This window comes from Xiphias gladius, chromosome 13 (genome assembly GCF_016859285.1).
Source record: "Xiphias gladius isolate SHS-SW01 ecotype Sanya breed wild chromosome 13, ASM1685928v1, whole genome shotgun sequence".
Lineage (NCBI taxonomy): Eukaryota > Metazoa > Chordata > Actinopteri > Istiophoriformes > Xiphiidae > Xiphias > Xiphias gladius.
Genome location: NC_053412.1, coordinates 310,483 through 323,441, shown reverse-complemented (window position 1 = coordinate 323,441; position 12,959 = coordinate 310,483). Strand labels below are relative to the sequence as shown.

The window sequence follows — 12,959 nt, the reverse complement described above, 5'->3', positions numbered from 1 at the left end:
CCTAGGATAAATCGATTGATCGTTAGTCTATAAAATGTCAGAAAATAGGGAAAATTGCCTGTTAAAATTTCCCAGAGCTCAAGGGGACGTATTGAAAAGGTCGGTTTTATTCGAGCAACAGTCGAAAACCCAAAGAGAGTCCGTTTGTTCAGTCATCTGCGACAAAGAAAAGCAGCAAATCTCCACATTGGTGAATATGAGTGAAAAGTGACTACAACGATTATGCGATAATTAAAATTGTTATCCTGTCAGCTCCTGGGTACTGGTTGGTCCATGGGGGTCCAACAACAAGGCTCTGGCCATGACCGAGCTTCAGCTGGCAGCCCCCTGACTCCTCAGGTAGTCAGGTTGTGTAGCAGGGCCTCAGTGTGGTTGTTCGGCTGATCTGGCGTCGCTGTTCGGTTGCGAATCCACTCCAGGTAGTTGGACACCCGGGTGTAGATGCCGTAGTTGCCCGGTCGGGCACAGCCCTTCCCCCAGCTGACGATCCCCAGCAGGAAGGTCGTCTTCTTGTACTGCGTCACCAGGGGCCCGCCGCTGTCGCCTTTACACGAGTCCTGCTGGCCCTCGATGTATCCGGCGCAGAACATGTTCTTGGTGAGCACCACGCCGCTATCCTCCACACACTGCTGCGTCGGGATCCGCGGCACCTTCAGGCGGCGGAGGATGTGCGAGGTGGGCCCGTTCTCACTCCTCCTCCCCCAGCCGCTCACCGTGTGCAGGTTGATGGCCCAGAGGTGACGCTCAGCCAAGGGGCGCGTCGGCAGGCAGGCTGGGACGGCGTACGGCGTGTAGACGATGGGTGACGCCAGCCGGAGGAGGGCGATGTCGTTGTTGGCGGTGCACATCTGGTAGTTCTCGTGCATGATGATCTCAGTCACCTGGATGAGCTGCTCCGTGCCCTCATTCACCTCCGTGTTGTGTTCGCCTGACAGACAAAGAGCAGGGTCAACGGGCAAGAGTTTCTCTGCCAATCGAATTAGCTCCCGGTTTCTAGTGTGTTCAGACTGAACGTAAACCAAAGGTGACACAAACAGAAGCAAAGAAGCTTTGCACTGCAAAATCCGTGCTAACGCTCCCCGCTCGCTCAGCCACTGCTCCATACACCACTAGAAAATGCACCCAGTGGAGCACAGACTTCCACCGAGGCCAATGTCGAACCACGCACACCGGACTTCAGAGGAAAACAGTCCAATTCCCAGTAAATGATGCGGATCTGCCCCAGAACTTAATGGGTTCTTCCCTGGCCCAGGTCCCATCCCTGCGCCGGGTTCGGTGCGAAATCGGTCCAGTAGTTTCAGTGTAGTTCTGCCCATGAACGGACACGAACATGAACGTTTTGCACCGTCACTGCTAGTTACAGTGTTCAATGACTCTTCTTTTCACTTTATGTGATCTGTTTAACGTGACGCTTGTAGGGTTTTTGTTTTTAAGCAAACAGTAAATTGGAAATGTTATGGGAACTATATGTTTTGTTCCATTGCGGGAAGTTTCTAGGGCACTACATACTGCATATACTGTATTTTCTACTAGAATCCGGACATTCAGATAATGTCTCAGGGAGCAAATAGGAAAGGAGTTCGGGCAGAGCTTTATAATTTTTAAATTTTGAAAAGGTTTGTGGACTGTTACCTCACTGCTCACATTAAACAAAGGTGATTGTTCTAGTGGTGCAAAGGTTTAAATGTGGTAGCTCACATGCCCACCCCTCTCAGTTTGAAAGGCCAAAATCCAGCAGCAGGCGTAGGACGGGTTTCTTTAACCCCGCCTCATTTCCGGTTAGTTTGCTATGAGGGATTCGTACCTGCGACCACCTTCAGCAGCTGGACGTCTGTGTTCTCCAAACAGTGAGACGCTGTGAGGATCCATGTGGGTTTATAAATCACGCCTCCACAAAACCCTTTGCCTTTATACAACAGCAAAACCTTAAAAACAAACAGTAACGTTAGTATTTCCATCCTGACTTCTCCAGGGAATGATAAAGAGGGCACATTTTCCATTTTCCTTTTCTTTTCGGGTGCAGAAAAAGATGAACGACATCCATCAAACATACAAAACATGGGGTTAATCACGTAATATAAGCAGTAAACGTAATCCAGTAGGTTTGCTACCAGCTTTATTTAAACATTAAAGGATTAAACTGGAAATACCATCCTAATTTAGTTCTCTAGCGGCCCTGGTTTTATGTTTCTGTAGCTTACTTTGGCCTTAAATGTCCGAGAGTTAGCAACATCTCCCTCGATGCTTTCATCAAAACTAAACACTTGACATATTTATTATCTCTGGAAAATTTGAGATTTCCACTAGAATCTGGTTTTGGCAGAGTTTCAGAGTCCAGTGAAGTCATTTCCCTGGATCCCCGTCTCTGATATGTCTCATGAGTGAAAACCCAGCGGAGTTAAAAATGAACCCGCTGTATTGAAACTACTCTCTGGGTCTAAAGGGAAACGGGTGAACTGTCCCTTTATCTCGAGCGTACCTGCCAGGGGCATTCGCCTTTGGGGCACTCCGTTCCGCCAACGATTCGAGCGCGAGCGTCAGGCTGCTGGGCTTTGTTTTCCCCCTGCAGGACAGGCACCATACCGCAGGCTATCGGCCCTGAAACAGGACAAAAAAACCCCCAAAATTTTAACGTTAACTCTGAAACAGCCCGTCACAATATAAAGCTGGTTTGTTACCGTACTTTGACTAGTGTAACACAGTTTTCTCCTACTCTGGGGTAAAATGTGGTGCCAAGTCAAGTTAAGTTAAAATTATGACAAAAACAAAATAAAGAAAATTGTGGTTTTAGGTGAAAATATTCAGACACTTCAAAAATGACAGTGAGTCAGACAAAATTTTGACTTATTTTCTCATACCTGTGGCATATGACCTAATCATTTTGGCTTATCGTGATTTTTTAAAACTTCGTTATATTCATTTTCTCACATTTCATATACTTTTATTTTCGCATCTTTGTTCTTGTCTTTTTGTGCAGGACATGGATACTCAGCATCTGCACAGAATTACTGGATGTACGTGCGCCTCCTGAAACTCGTGTTAAACATCTGTCCCTCTGTCACGTGAACGAAGGAAACCCGCCTCGTGCTACGCAGCTCTGCCCGTCGGCGTTCAGAAAGTAGCCGTCTGCACACGAGCAGTTTAACTTTCGCCCTTCCTGGCCTTCATCGCAGAAATGTTCACAGCCTCCGTTCTGCAGCAGGCAGGTGTTGGATACGGCCAGGAACTCTATCAACAAAGGTACGTTCATGGTGAAATAGTTCGATAGCTTCGTTCACCAGAAAACAAATATGAAAATGCACAAAAAATAAAAATGATGCACATGAAAATGATAAATTGGGTTTTCCAATGTTGTCTGGTGTCGTCACATACCAAAACTGTACTTTTTGACCTTGATTCAGGAGAATATCAACATTTTTTAACCCTTTTTTAGAATTTAGCAAAATATGTCAAACTGCTTGATGCACCAGTGTTGAACAAATGGCTGCTCACGAGCTGCTCACGCCGGATTTCCTCTTCCCAGATCGAGCCTCCCGAGCAGGTAGTAAGGGTTAGGGATGTGTGTGCGATTTGCTCACCGAGCTCACAGCGGATTCCGCTGAACTGCGGTCGACAGAGGCAGGTGTAGGTCGAGCCCTGGCTGGAGCAGCTGCCGCCGTTCAGACAGGGGTTGGACTTACAGTTGTCTGGGGCTGCAAAACAAGGACACAGGGATTGTTGGATGTCAGGGTAGCTGATCGCACTATCCGGCCGTCCATTTTTTGCTGCTTATCCAGCTCTAGGGCAGCTTTAACTATTAATTAATGATATTAATGAGAATTACTGTTAAACACAGCTGGGGAGCACGGACAAAAATGGGATCCAAATGTTACTAAAATCATGCACATGGTAAATACATGTAGGCCGTACGATCCCTGCCGGTTTTCTTTGGTATGTCTCATACTTTGGTCAGTATGAGACATATCAAAGAAACAGGTGTTAAAAAGTCTTAACCTGGTTTCTGTTGTCAGAAAACGTTAAAACCGTGATGTGATGAGAACTCCCGAGCACTAAGCATCAAAGTAGGAATCCAGTCCTGAACCGCCGCGGTATTTGAGTCGGTCGCTGGCTCATAAACTTTGTGGTAGGCAATGTTTTAGCAACGTTTAAGGGGAAATTAAAGACTTCCAGGGGCACAAATCAACACAGTCCTTATTTTATTGCCACACCTCATTAAAAAGCTCTTTCTCAAACCTTGTGATCCAGATCTTGTCATTCCAGATCGTGGATTGTATTGGCTTAAATTAATCAATTAATTTAACCTTTCTTTAAACGAGTTTCCCATATTCTTCCCCCTGACGGATTTTATGAGCCTCTGAGTGACTCAAAGGTCCAGGTTTGTGGAGATGGCATCGAGGACAGTGGTGGATCAGGGTTGGAGCTACCGTTAGCCTTGATTAGCAGCTGGCAGGACTCCCGGTCAGATCATGAAATTTTACACCTAAATGAAACTGACATTACATTAAACAACATTAAAGTGGATTAAAGTGTGTGATTGCTTACTGTTATAAGTCCTCCAGAACTCGTCCTGAAGAGACATAAATACCACACAGATAATTCTCAGTGACGATATTATTCATTCACAAAATCAAAGAGACGTTATCTGGCATTTCGGAAAAACAAAACATCAACATACATTAAATACTAAAATTATGGAAATAAATTCTACGAATAAATACAAATGATTTCTCATCCATCAAGTGTCATGATATTGGGAAAAAAAAAATTGGTTGGGACTTTCAAATTCCTTGTATTACATCTGTAGAAATATGTATTCTAATAATGATGGCGGTTCAATTTAGTCAAATTTAATCCAGTCCTAACTGTAGTGAAATCCTGTCTAATCAAAGTGATAATACAGTAATTTACATGTAATCTCAGCTCTTCTAATAATTATCAAAAAGTCCCAGCTAATCTAATCCAACCTGTAAAACATACGAGGTTTCAAAACGGATTAGCGCGTAGTATTTGTAATAGAGTTCGTGTTTCTCCGGGGTCGGACCGTGGTCTCGCTGTGTTCGAACACCTCCCGGGCCTCCTCATACGAACATTTTTCCTCCAGACACTCCCTCTTCAGATCCCCCATCTGCAGCTCCTCCAACCAGCCCGAGTTAAACCTCCGAGTCCGGACCAGGACACCATGGGCTCGATCTGCATCCAGAAAGACTACCAGACAGAGAGGGAAGCAGATGTCGGTCAGTTCGATTGGCACAACGTTTTGTAGAGAGGTTCGTGGTTCCCAGAGGATGTATCCGAATGACTGATGTGATTCTCAGATTTGACCTCTAGCTCCAGCAGGAGGTTGACCTTTGTGTCTCATTTGTGGTGTGATAATCACTTAACAGCTACTGGATAAACTGTGATGAAATTTGGTTCAGACATTCATGTTCCCCTCAGGATGAATTGTAATAACTCTGGTGATCCTCTGATCCTCACACCGCTTTCATGTAATATGGGGGTCAGCGTCATTTCCAACAATTTGTGATTTGTAAATACCATTTATGTCAATATCCGAGTTGTTATTACGTCCAGTAAACTCCAATTTTTCTGAAAGCTGATTTTTACTTGGTTTATGACCCTAATTAATGACATTCCCATTAGGATGAGATGTACTTTGGGTTTAGTGGCACATGCTAAGCTGAGATAGGCAGTAACCATTAACTGCTAAACATCAGCATATCAGCATTGTTGTTGTGAGCATGTTAGCATGCTGGCGGTAGCATGGGAACTACAGCCTCATAGAGCTGCTAACATGGCTGTAGACTCTTAACGACGTTATCGGTTAACACAATGCAATCTTAAGGTTTCCTCACCTGACGCTGGCTGGCAGCTGTAGAAGCTGAGGACCGAGGTGAGGAGGACTCTCAGCCACATAGCTGGGTTCATTAGAAAGTTTGGTGCTGTGCTGCTTCTTTGTCAACCCAAAGGTGCAAAGTCTGATCCACCCCCCTTCCCATCCGCCTCCAGGCTCTACCATCCCTGCATCTGATCACATGTTCCCTATGGAAATACCCCGCCTGATAAAATGTGACTGTTCAGACTGACAGGGGTCAAGTACTCAAATACATAGAGGTCCACCTGCAGAATTTCCGCGGAAAGCTGGATTAAACCAGTCGTGGTTGAGTTAAACACAAAACTCCAGAACTGTGCACACAACGCACATTTCTGTAGAACCTTTGTTGTCTAACCAAGTCCTAAAACTTGGGTACAAAATATATGATGGCGAGTGAATCCTTCAGAAGCCGGATTCACCCAGTTGTTCGTCAACATACTGCTCTTTGTGTTGGTTTAACTAAAGCGTCGGAAAACGTACTAATGTTACTTTAGTGAACTGGAGGACCTTTTAGGTGGAGGACTGCAAACTTCAATCCGACTTTGTTCGTTAAGGAAAAATGTAAAATATTTCTTCATGGTTATCGTTTTCAAAGGTGACTTTTTATTCACTTTTGGTGTCGCTTTCGTCCTCTAGGTGTAAAAAAAAAAAAAGGTTGTCAATGAATATTTTTCATCATAGTTTTCATTGACAACATTAACACAGGTTAAGATACGTTGGTTAGTTAAAGACAACACGAAACAATCTTCACTCCCAAACATGAACTCAGAATCAGAAAGTCTCAGTCTTTACTTTCTCTTTATTTTCAACAAAATAACAATTTTTTTTAACAATAATTCATAAAAGAATCAACATTTCACAGGGTAAAATAATCCCTTTAGAGCCTGTATGTTGACCCAACAACTATTTAAACCTTGACCATGAATCTGACGAGTCTTTAATGTAACACGCAAAAAAAGATACAAATTATGCAGCATTTGTATGGTGAATATAGATCATAAACACTTTTTCTTAATGTTCATGATTTTCTGTGATAGCGGAATATATTTTGGTTTTAGACTGCTGATTAAACAGGACAAGTAATCTGAATATGTTCTCGCGTTGGACTATTTTTGGATAATTCAAAGAACAAACGAGTAATTCTAAGTTATTTGAGCAAATAATAATCCAGTTAATTAAAAACTGTTATTTGCAGCCCTAGTTATATTTTACTTGACTGGGTCTGTTGGGACCGTCACATCCCAGTACTCTGAACCAGGTTCACCCAGTGGACATGGTATCCTTGATCCAGTCCAGGTAGTTGCTGACTTTGGTATAGACACCGTACAGGTTTTCGTTGGCGCACCCCTTCCCCCAGCTCACCACGCCTGTCAGGAACCAGGTTTTCATGTAGCGCGTCACCAGAGGGCCGCCACTGTCCCCCTCGCAGGCGTCCTGACCGCCAGCCTTGTACCCGGCGCAGAGCATGTTCCTGGTGATGTTGAGCATGGTGTGGAGGCGGCACTCCTGCAGAGGGACCCTCGGCAGGACTAGCCGCTGGAGGAATCTGGCAGGGGAACCGTGCTGCGCCAGGCGGCCCCAACCGGACACGGTGGAGTAGCGCACAGTCGCCAGTGTCCTTATGAAGGTGCTGTTCTGGGCGGGAAGGCAAATGGGCACCACATGGAGTCCCAGTTTCACAGGGAGGTACAGCCTCAGCAAGGCCAGGTCGCTGTCGGAGCTGGACCGGTTGTAGCCAGGGTGGGTCACTACTTTGACCACCCGCTGCTTCTGCTCGGTCTTCTCATCCTCCTGTAGATCATGGTCACCTTTACAGGGACAACACTTTTATATTTTATATTTTACATCAAGTTAATAACAGAATGAAAAATAATCACATTAAATGATCTGTCCGGGCAGGTGACAGGAGAGGACTGATTAGTCCCCGAATTAGTCAAATACTAATTTACTCCCCTTCATTTATTAATTCCCACCTAACATAGTTTAGTTTATTTGACATTACAAGAAAGAAGCCATCAGCAACGGTTCAAGACTTATTTACACTGCAGTCCTGCAGGACGTAGGTTGTGTCAAGGTGCAGATGTTTTCTTTGTTAGGTTTTGTTTCGTCTGTTTGCTCATGTTTTCTTCAGTTGCAGGGCAGTATGCGCTCCCGGCCACCGTAGTCGAAGCCAAGAAATACAAGTTGAAATTAAAGCCGGCAAAGATGACAAGTAGAAAAGGCCGAATATCATGGAGCCCTAAAAGTCCCGAAAATTGATGCCTTTAAAAAAAGACATACACATATCATATGCGGAAACATAATCTCCGTTGATTATAGAGAAGTTAAAGGTGAAAATATTGAAAGACAACAGACGTAAGAAGTAAAATTCGAAAATTGACTGTGTACATTTTTAAACATATAAATACACTCAATTAACGCAGGCGTATATGTGAAGCTTAAATGTTTAAGGCAGAATAGAAAATGGAAAAGAAGTGTTTCTCTAAAACCAAAGAAAAAAAAATCATCTCACCGACAGTGATGTGGAAGATGGCGCCAGGTTTTTGCCAAACGCAGTGAGCTGCAGTCAAAACCCACTGATCTGACAGGACGATGGCGCCGCAGATAAAGCGATTACGCTGAGTCAACAGAGCCTGCACGGAGAGGCAGTGTTATCATCAGATACTGTATTTTAATTCATTCTCAATTAATTACAGGTGTCTAATCTGGAAAACAAAGTGCTTCATCAACAGAACTGCCCAGCATTGTATAAGGATATACAGCATTTAGAGCGAATTTTGTTTCTCAGTATTTTTAACGCTGAGACTGTGACTCGTGGAGTCCCAGATATTTTTGGCTCGTCATACTGCTGTTCAATATTAACTCAGCAAACAGAGAAGCTTCAGTATTAAAGGCTCAGTTCACCCAAACCATTAAAAAAACAAACTACAAGGGACATTTTCTCAGTCAGAACTGGTGTAGCTGTGAATATAATTGCAGTTTAAGGCACCAAAGTTTTTGAGAAAAAGATTTCAAAGATTTCTGCGAATATCCCAATACAACGAACTGGAATGAAAACTCGGAACTACTTTTTACTGAAGCACTAGTCCCGATGAAGAGTATCTGTGCCCACTGATGACTTTTTCAAATGTCAGTTTTCAAAGCTTTGAACACTAGAGACAAAATTTGCTGAAATGCTTTCTGAAGTGGATATCTCAAAACCAGGTCACACAAAATCCAACCATCTGCATGACTACTTACCACTAGGGAGTGAGAAAATACATAGATTTGTTTGTAGTGCCCCTAAATAATCTGGTGGGATATTTAATACTTCATTTTGTAGTACTGGAGTCGATTGCTCCCCTTAAAGTGAAGATAATATTGTTGGTCCAAGAACAGACCTGCCATGGACAGTGTCCTTTGGGGCAGATTTTCCCGTTAACAACCCTGGGGGCAAAGTGGAACTGTGGTCTTCCGCAGGGAACACGATCTGGACCAGAGAGACGAGAAAAACAGTCAACCTTTTTCTTGTTCCTAGCTGGTTGCTTATGGATTTTTTTTTTGAGATGTTGTCAGATGATTTCTCTGATGTCACAAGTCAGTTTCTGGGTCTTATGTGGTCATAAGGTTTTCAAATTGGTTGGTAAGTGGTTGCTAAGGGGTTAGCGGGTGGTATATACCATTTAGCCACAATTAGCCACAATTAAATCCAATTAGCGGTTGTAATGCTGTGGCTGATCAGTGTATATGGTTTCTGGTGTAGTTGATACTGCGTTCTTGGGTGGTTGCTGCAGCTTTTGCAGGGGTTTCTGGTGCGTGTCCAGGTGATTGCTAAGTGGCTGCTGTGGTTTTTCAGGCACTTTTGTAAGCTGTTTCTGGGTAAACAAAAGGGGGTTGCTAAGCATTCGCCATGGTATTCATATTGTTCATCTGGGTGTTGCTAGGTGGTTGCTAGGGTATTCAAAATCCCCATACAGAAGACGACTTTCTTTCCTTGTTTATAAGAGTTCGAAGTCAAAATCCTGAGTGACAGTCGTCTAGTTTCACTCGGTGTCTCAAATGTCTGTTTTGATTGTTTTTAACTTGTGCTAAAGAAACAGTATTCATACAACATTATGGCAGCAGGGCACTAAGATGATGTTAAGATAGTGGAAAACTGTCTTTGGTTTTCGAAATGGCATTAGAAAAGTCCTCCGAGCTCAGACCTTCAGGCAGGCAGGTTCTGTTGTCCTGAGCCAGACTGTATCCTGGAGCACAGAAACATATGTAGGAACGGTCCGGAAACTCCCTGCAGAAATGTTCACATCCTCCGTTTCTGTAGCGACAGCCATTGGAGCTCAAACGCACTGCAAAGAGTCACGGACGAAAACCACAACTTTGTTTATCACGACAGCGACTTCATGGGCAAGAATCCTGAACGTTCGTTGAGATGTTTTCAGCCGCTGATGTGGTTCCTACCTTTGTCACAGTGGTATCCATGGAAACCAGGTGGACATTTGCAGATGTAGGTTTCAATCTGGCGAGTACAGGTTGCTCCGTTCTTACAAGGAGACGAGAGGCAGTGATCCACCGCTACAGACAGGAATTTGCAAGAACTTTAGCAAGTATTTTAACACTTGGACAGGATGGAGATGATGTTTTTTCCTGAACTGAAATGAATCTAAAAAGCCCTAAAGGTCGTCATATTGCAGGTTGAATCCCAGTACCTTTGTACGTCGTCCAGAAGATCTCCTGTAAAGAGGAGAAAACCTTAATTAATGACAAAAACTGTAGCGGCTACAGACCATGAAAGGGTTGAGTCTTGACTGACCAGCTGTTGTGGCAGGGCGAAGATCTCCCTGGCCTCCTCGTAGGAACATTTCTCCTCCAGACACTCTCGCTCCAGATTACCTTGCTTCAACTCTTCAAACAGAAAGTTCGCCCGACGACTGCGACGCAGGAAAACGCTGGCCTCAGGTCCGGTCACAAACACTCCTGAAATGAAAAAGTGGCCACTACAGGACTATAGGTATAGGAGCAAGGTTAATGTTTGCTGTAGAATTAATCTAATGTATAGATAGATTTAGAGTGAATATTTTATTAATCAAATAAAAGAAAATTAATCTGCAATGAATTGATAATTGATTAATCATTTTTTAGGTCCCAGGTTCTCAAATATGAGAATTTGCTGCTTTTCTTGTTTTACATTATGACAAAGGTAATATTTTGTTGGTTCCAAACTGTTCAATACAAAGTTATCAAAGAGCGAAGATAAAGCTTGCTAGCGGTCAGGTAGCAAATTCGGTAGCTTGTTAGCTTAGTTAAATTGCTAAAGGGACAATAAATTCAGATCGTTGATTCCAAGAACAGATTTGTACCACTGACTCTTGTCTCATGACTGTCTGCAAACCATTGCTCTTTTTACAGGAGGTGCAGTAAAGCTGTCAACACTTTTTAAAGTTTTCAAATTGGTGTGAATCACCAAAGTTTAATCCGATGCAAAAGATTCGTCCATATTTAAGTTGCCCTCCATGTCGAATCCACTGATCCCAGCGATTCCACTGAAATTAACTGACTTTCTGTGGAAATGGCTGTTTTAAATGCTTCTGTTACTGAGCCTTAAACTGGATTTTGTTAGCCTGATGATCAGACTGAATGTCGGTTTCGTTCCACTTAATTATTCAATCTGACATTGATCTGTTAGCAAGAACGTCTACTTTCTTCAGCTTAGCCTTAACCAATTACCAGCGAGTGACATATCCGTCCGGTATATGCCATTGACACAAAATTGCGCTGGTACTGAACTTCATGTTATTCAAAACAATTTTTTAATAAAGCTGATATTAGAGTAATTATCTTTGTAAGTCAACTTATATCGGCTATAAACACCTCATCCACGCTTGCCAATGTATTTGTGGTCATTTTTCCTATCACTTTTTCATGGATTTGGCTAGCTAGCTAGCTGTATCGCTAGATGTCCTTGTTTACTTCCTCTGAAAAAGGTCTGATTAGTCAACTGATTTTCCGAACGAGTCCACGCCAGATGTGTTTACCAGAAAAACTGGAGATATGCGCAGCGATTCAGAAGTCGGGAGCGAGGCTAGAATTTCGTAGTTTGGTACTTAGGCCTAGCTAACAATGTTGCTAATGCTAGGACATTTAGCTCAAGTATAAACGAGTGAAAAACAGATTATATTTTTCTTTATGATCTTTTTTTATCAAAAAGAAGGACTGAAACCCTCATTATTTATGACAGTTAACATGCTAACGTAACTTTAGCGTGACAAGCAGAACATACAGCAAATTGACTTTGGATCTCAGAGAACGTCCCAGTGGAAAGAAGCGAATGACTGTTGGCCTATTTAGGCCAAGAGGGACGAAAGCTGATAAATAAGAAGATGAAGAGGAGGTTAAGAAGAAGGACAAACAGAGGGCTGACCTCCAGGAAGCGCAGTGCATGCTGGGATAGAGGCGATAAGGAGTCGTAGGACGAAGAGTCGCCTTGTTTCTCCGCTGACAGACGCCATGTAGGTTCTGATCCGATCAAAGGTCAGAAACACTGTGAAAACACAGAAAACCCTCTCGCAGACACAAATACACAGTACAAACAGCACAGAGTCCAGAACTGTCCTCAAGGGTCCTGAAAACCGGTTTTCTCAATACGCTTCTTACAATGAACAGCCGAGTCCTACATCAACACCATTTCCTGACAAATTCGGAGCAGTTTTTATTTCCCACCAGATATTTCAGTTTTTGTCTTTGACCTTTCCCTCTGGCTTGAAGTGGGCAGGAAAAGGTGATGTCAGATACCTCCGTGCACCAATCAGAGTTTAGCAATTTAATGTGATTTTACTTTTTATCATATCAACTTAAAACAGAAAAAATTAAACAGTAATTGTGGCCTGTGCTTAATGTCTGTTTGCTGCAGGGGTTGTATTTACTTCTTTTCCCTTCAAACATCAGCAAAGTTTGGAATTTAACTGCACTTGTCTGACGGGCAGCGTTCACAAAGACAAAAGACACAATAAAAATTCTGAAGAATAAAATATTTTTTTACTTTTGTAAAACAGTTGAATGTTTTTTTCAAATCTGAAATTGGAGGTCTGGAGGTTTATTGAAAGAAATTCTA

At 43.1% G+C, this 12,959-nt stretch overlaps 2 protein-coding genes across 3 annotated transcripts; both read right to left on the bottom strand.

Moving 5' to 3' along the window:
- Nucleotides 1–322: 322 nt before the first annotated feature.
- Nucleotides 323–5,964, bottom strand: f7 (coagulation factor VII). Its single transcript, XM_040142233.1, has 8 exons — nucleotides 5,853–5,964; nucleotides 5,042–5,205; nucleotides 4,543–4,567; nucleotides 3,579–3,692; nucleotides 3,082–3,228; nucleotides 2,480–2,598; nucleotides 1,805–1,925; nucleotides 323–928 (listed from the first exon to the last, which is right to left on the bottom strand). The coding sequence occupies exons 1-8, from the start codon at nucleotides 5,923–5,925 to the stop codon at nucleotides 336–338; spliced, it is 1,356 nt and encodes a 451-aa protein (XP_039998167.1). The 5' UTR covers nucleotides 5,926–5,964; the 3' UTR covers nucleotides 323–335.
- A 624-nt stretch (nucleotides 5,965–6,588) lies between these two features.
- On the bottom strand, nucleotides 6,589–12,881 carry f7l (coagulation factor VII, like). Of its 2 annotated transcripts, XM_040141791.1 has the most exons (9): nucleotides 12,503–12,555; nucleotides 12,270–12,364; nucleotides 10,662–10,825; nucleotides 10,558–10,582; nucleotides 10,310–10,423; nucleotides 10,057–10,197; nucleotides 9,253–9,341; nucleotides 8,385–8,505; nucleotides 6,589–7,680 (listed from the first exon to the last, which is right to left on the bottom strand). In XM_040141791.1, the coding sequence occupies exons 2-9, from the start codon at nucleotides 12,355–12,357 to the stop codon at nucleotides 7,133–7,135; spliced, it is 1,290 nt and encodes a 429-aa protein (XP_039997725.1). In that variant the 5' UTR covers nucleotides 12,358–12,364; nucleotides 12,503–12,555; the 3' UTR covers nucleotides 6,589–7,132. The 2 variants fall into 2 exon arrangements, with proteins under 2 accessions (XP_039997725.1, XP_039997724.1); XM_040141790.1 differs by having other exon boundaries at nucleotides 12,270–12,881.
- Between the last annotated feature and the right edge of the window lie 78 nt (nucleotides 12,882–12,959).

What these genes read in the sequence shown, in the direction of transcription:
- f7 (XM_040142233.1), bottom strand. Translation starts at nt 5,925, where the DNA reads ATGAACCCAGCTATGTGGCTGAGAGTCCTCCTCACCTCGGTCCTCAGC. An exon ending in GTTCTGGAGGACTTATAACA is followed by an intron (nt 3,693 to 4,542) that starts GTAAGCAATCAC and finishes CTTGTTTTGCAG; the next exon opens with CCCCAGACAACTGTAAGTCC. An exon ending in GCTGCTGAAGGTGGTCGCAG is followed by an intron (nt 929 to 1,804) that starts GTACGAATCCCT and finishes TTTGTCTGTCAG; the next exon opens with GCGAACACAACACGGAGGTG.
- f7l (XM_040141790.1), bottom strand. Translation starts at nt 12,357, where the DNA reads ATGGCGTCTGTCAGCGGAGAAACAAGGCGACTCTTCGTCCTACGACTC. An exon ending in AAGGACACTGTCCATGGCAG is followed by an intron (nt 8,506 to 9,252) that starts GTCTGTTCTTGG and finishes CTCTCCGTGCAG; the next exon opens with GCTCTGTTGACTCAGCGTAA. An exon ending in CATCTTCCACATCACTGTCG is followed by an intron (nt 7,681 to 8,384) that starts GTGAGATGATTT and finishes GTCCCTGTAAAG; the next exon opens with GTGACCATGATCTACAGGAG.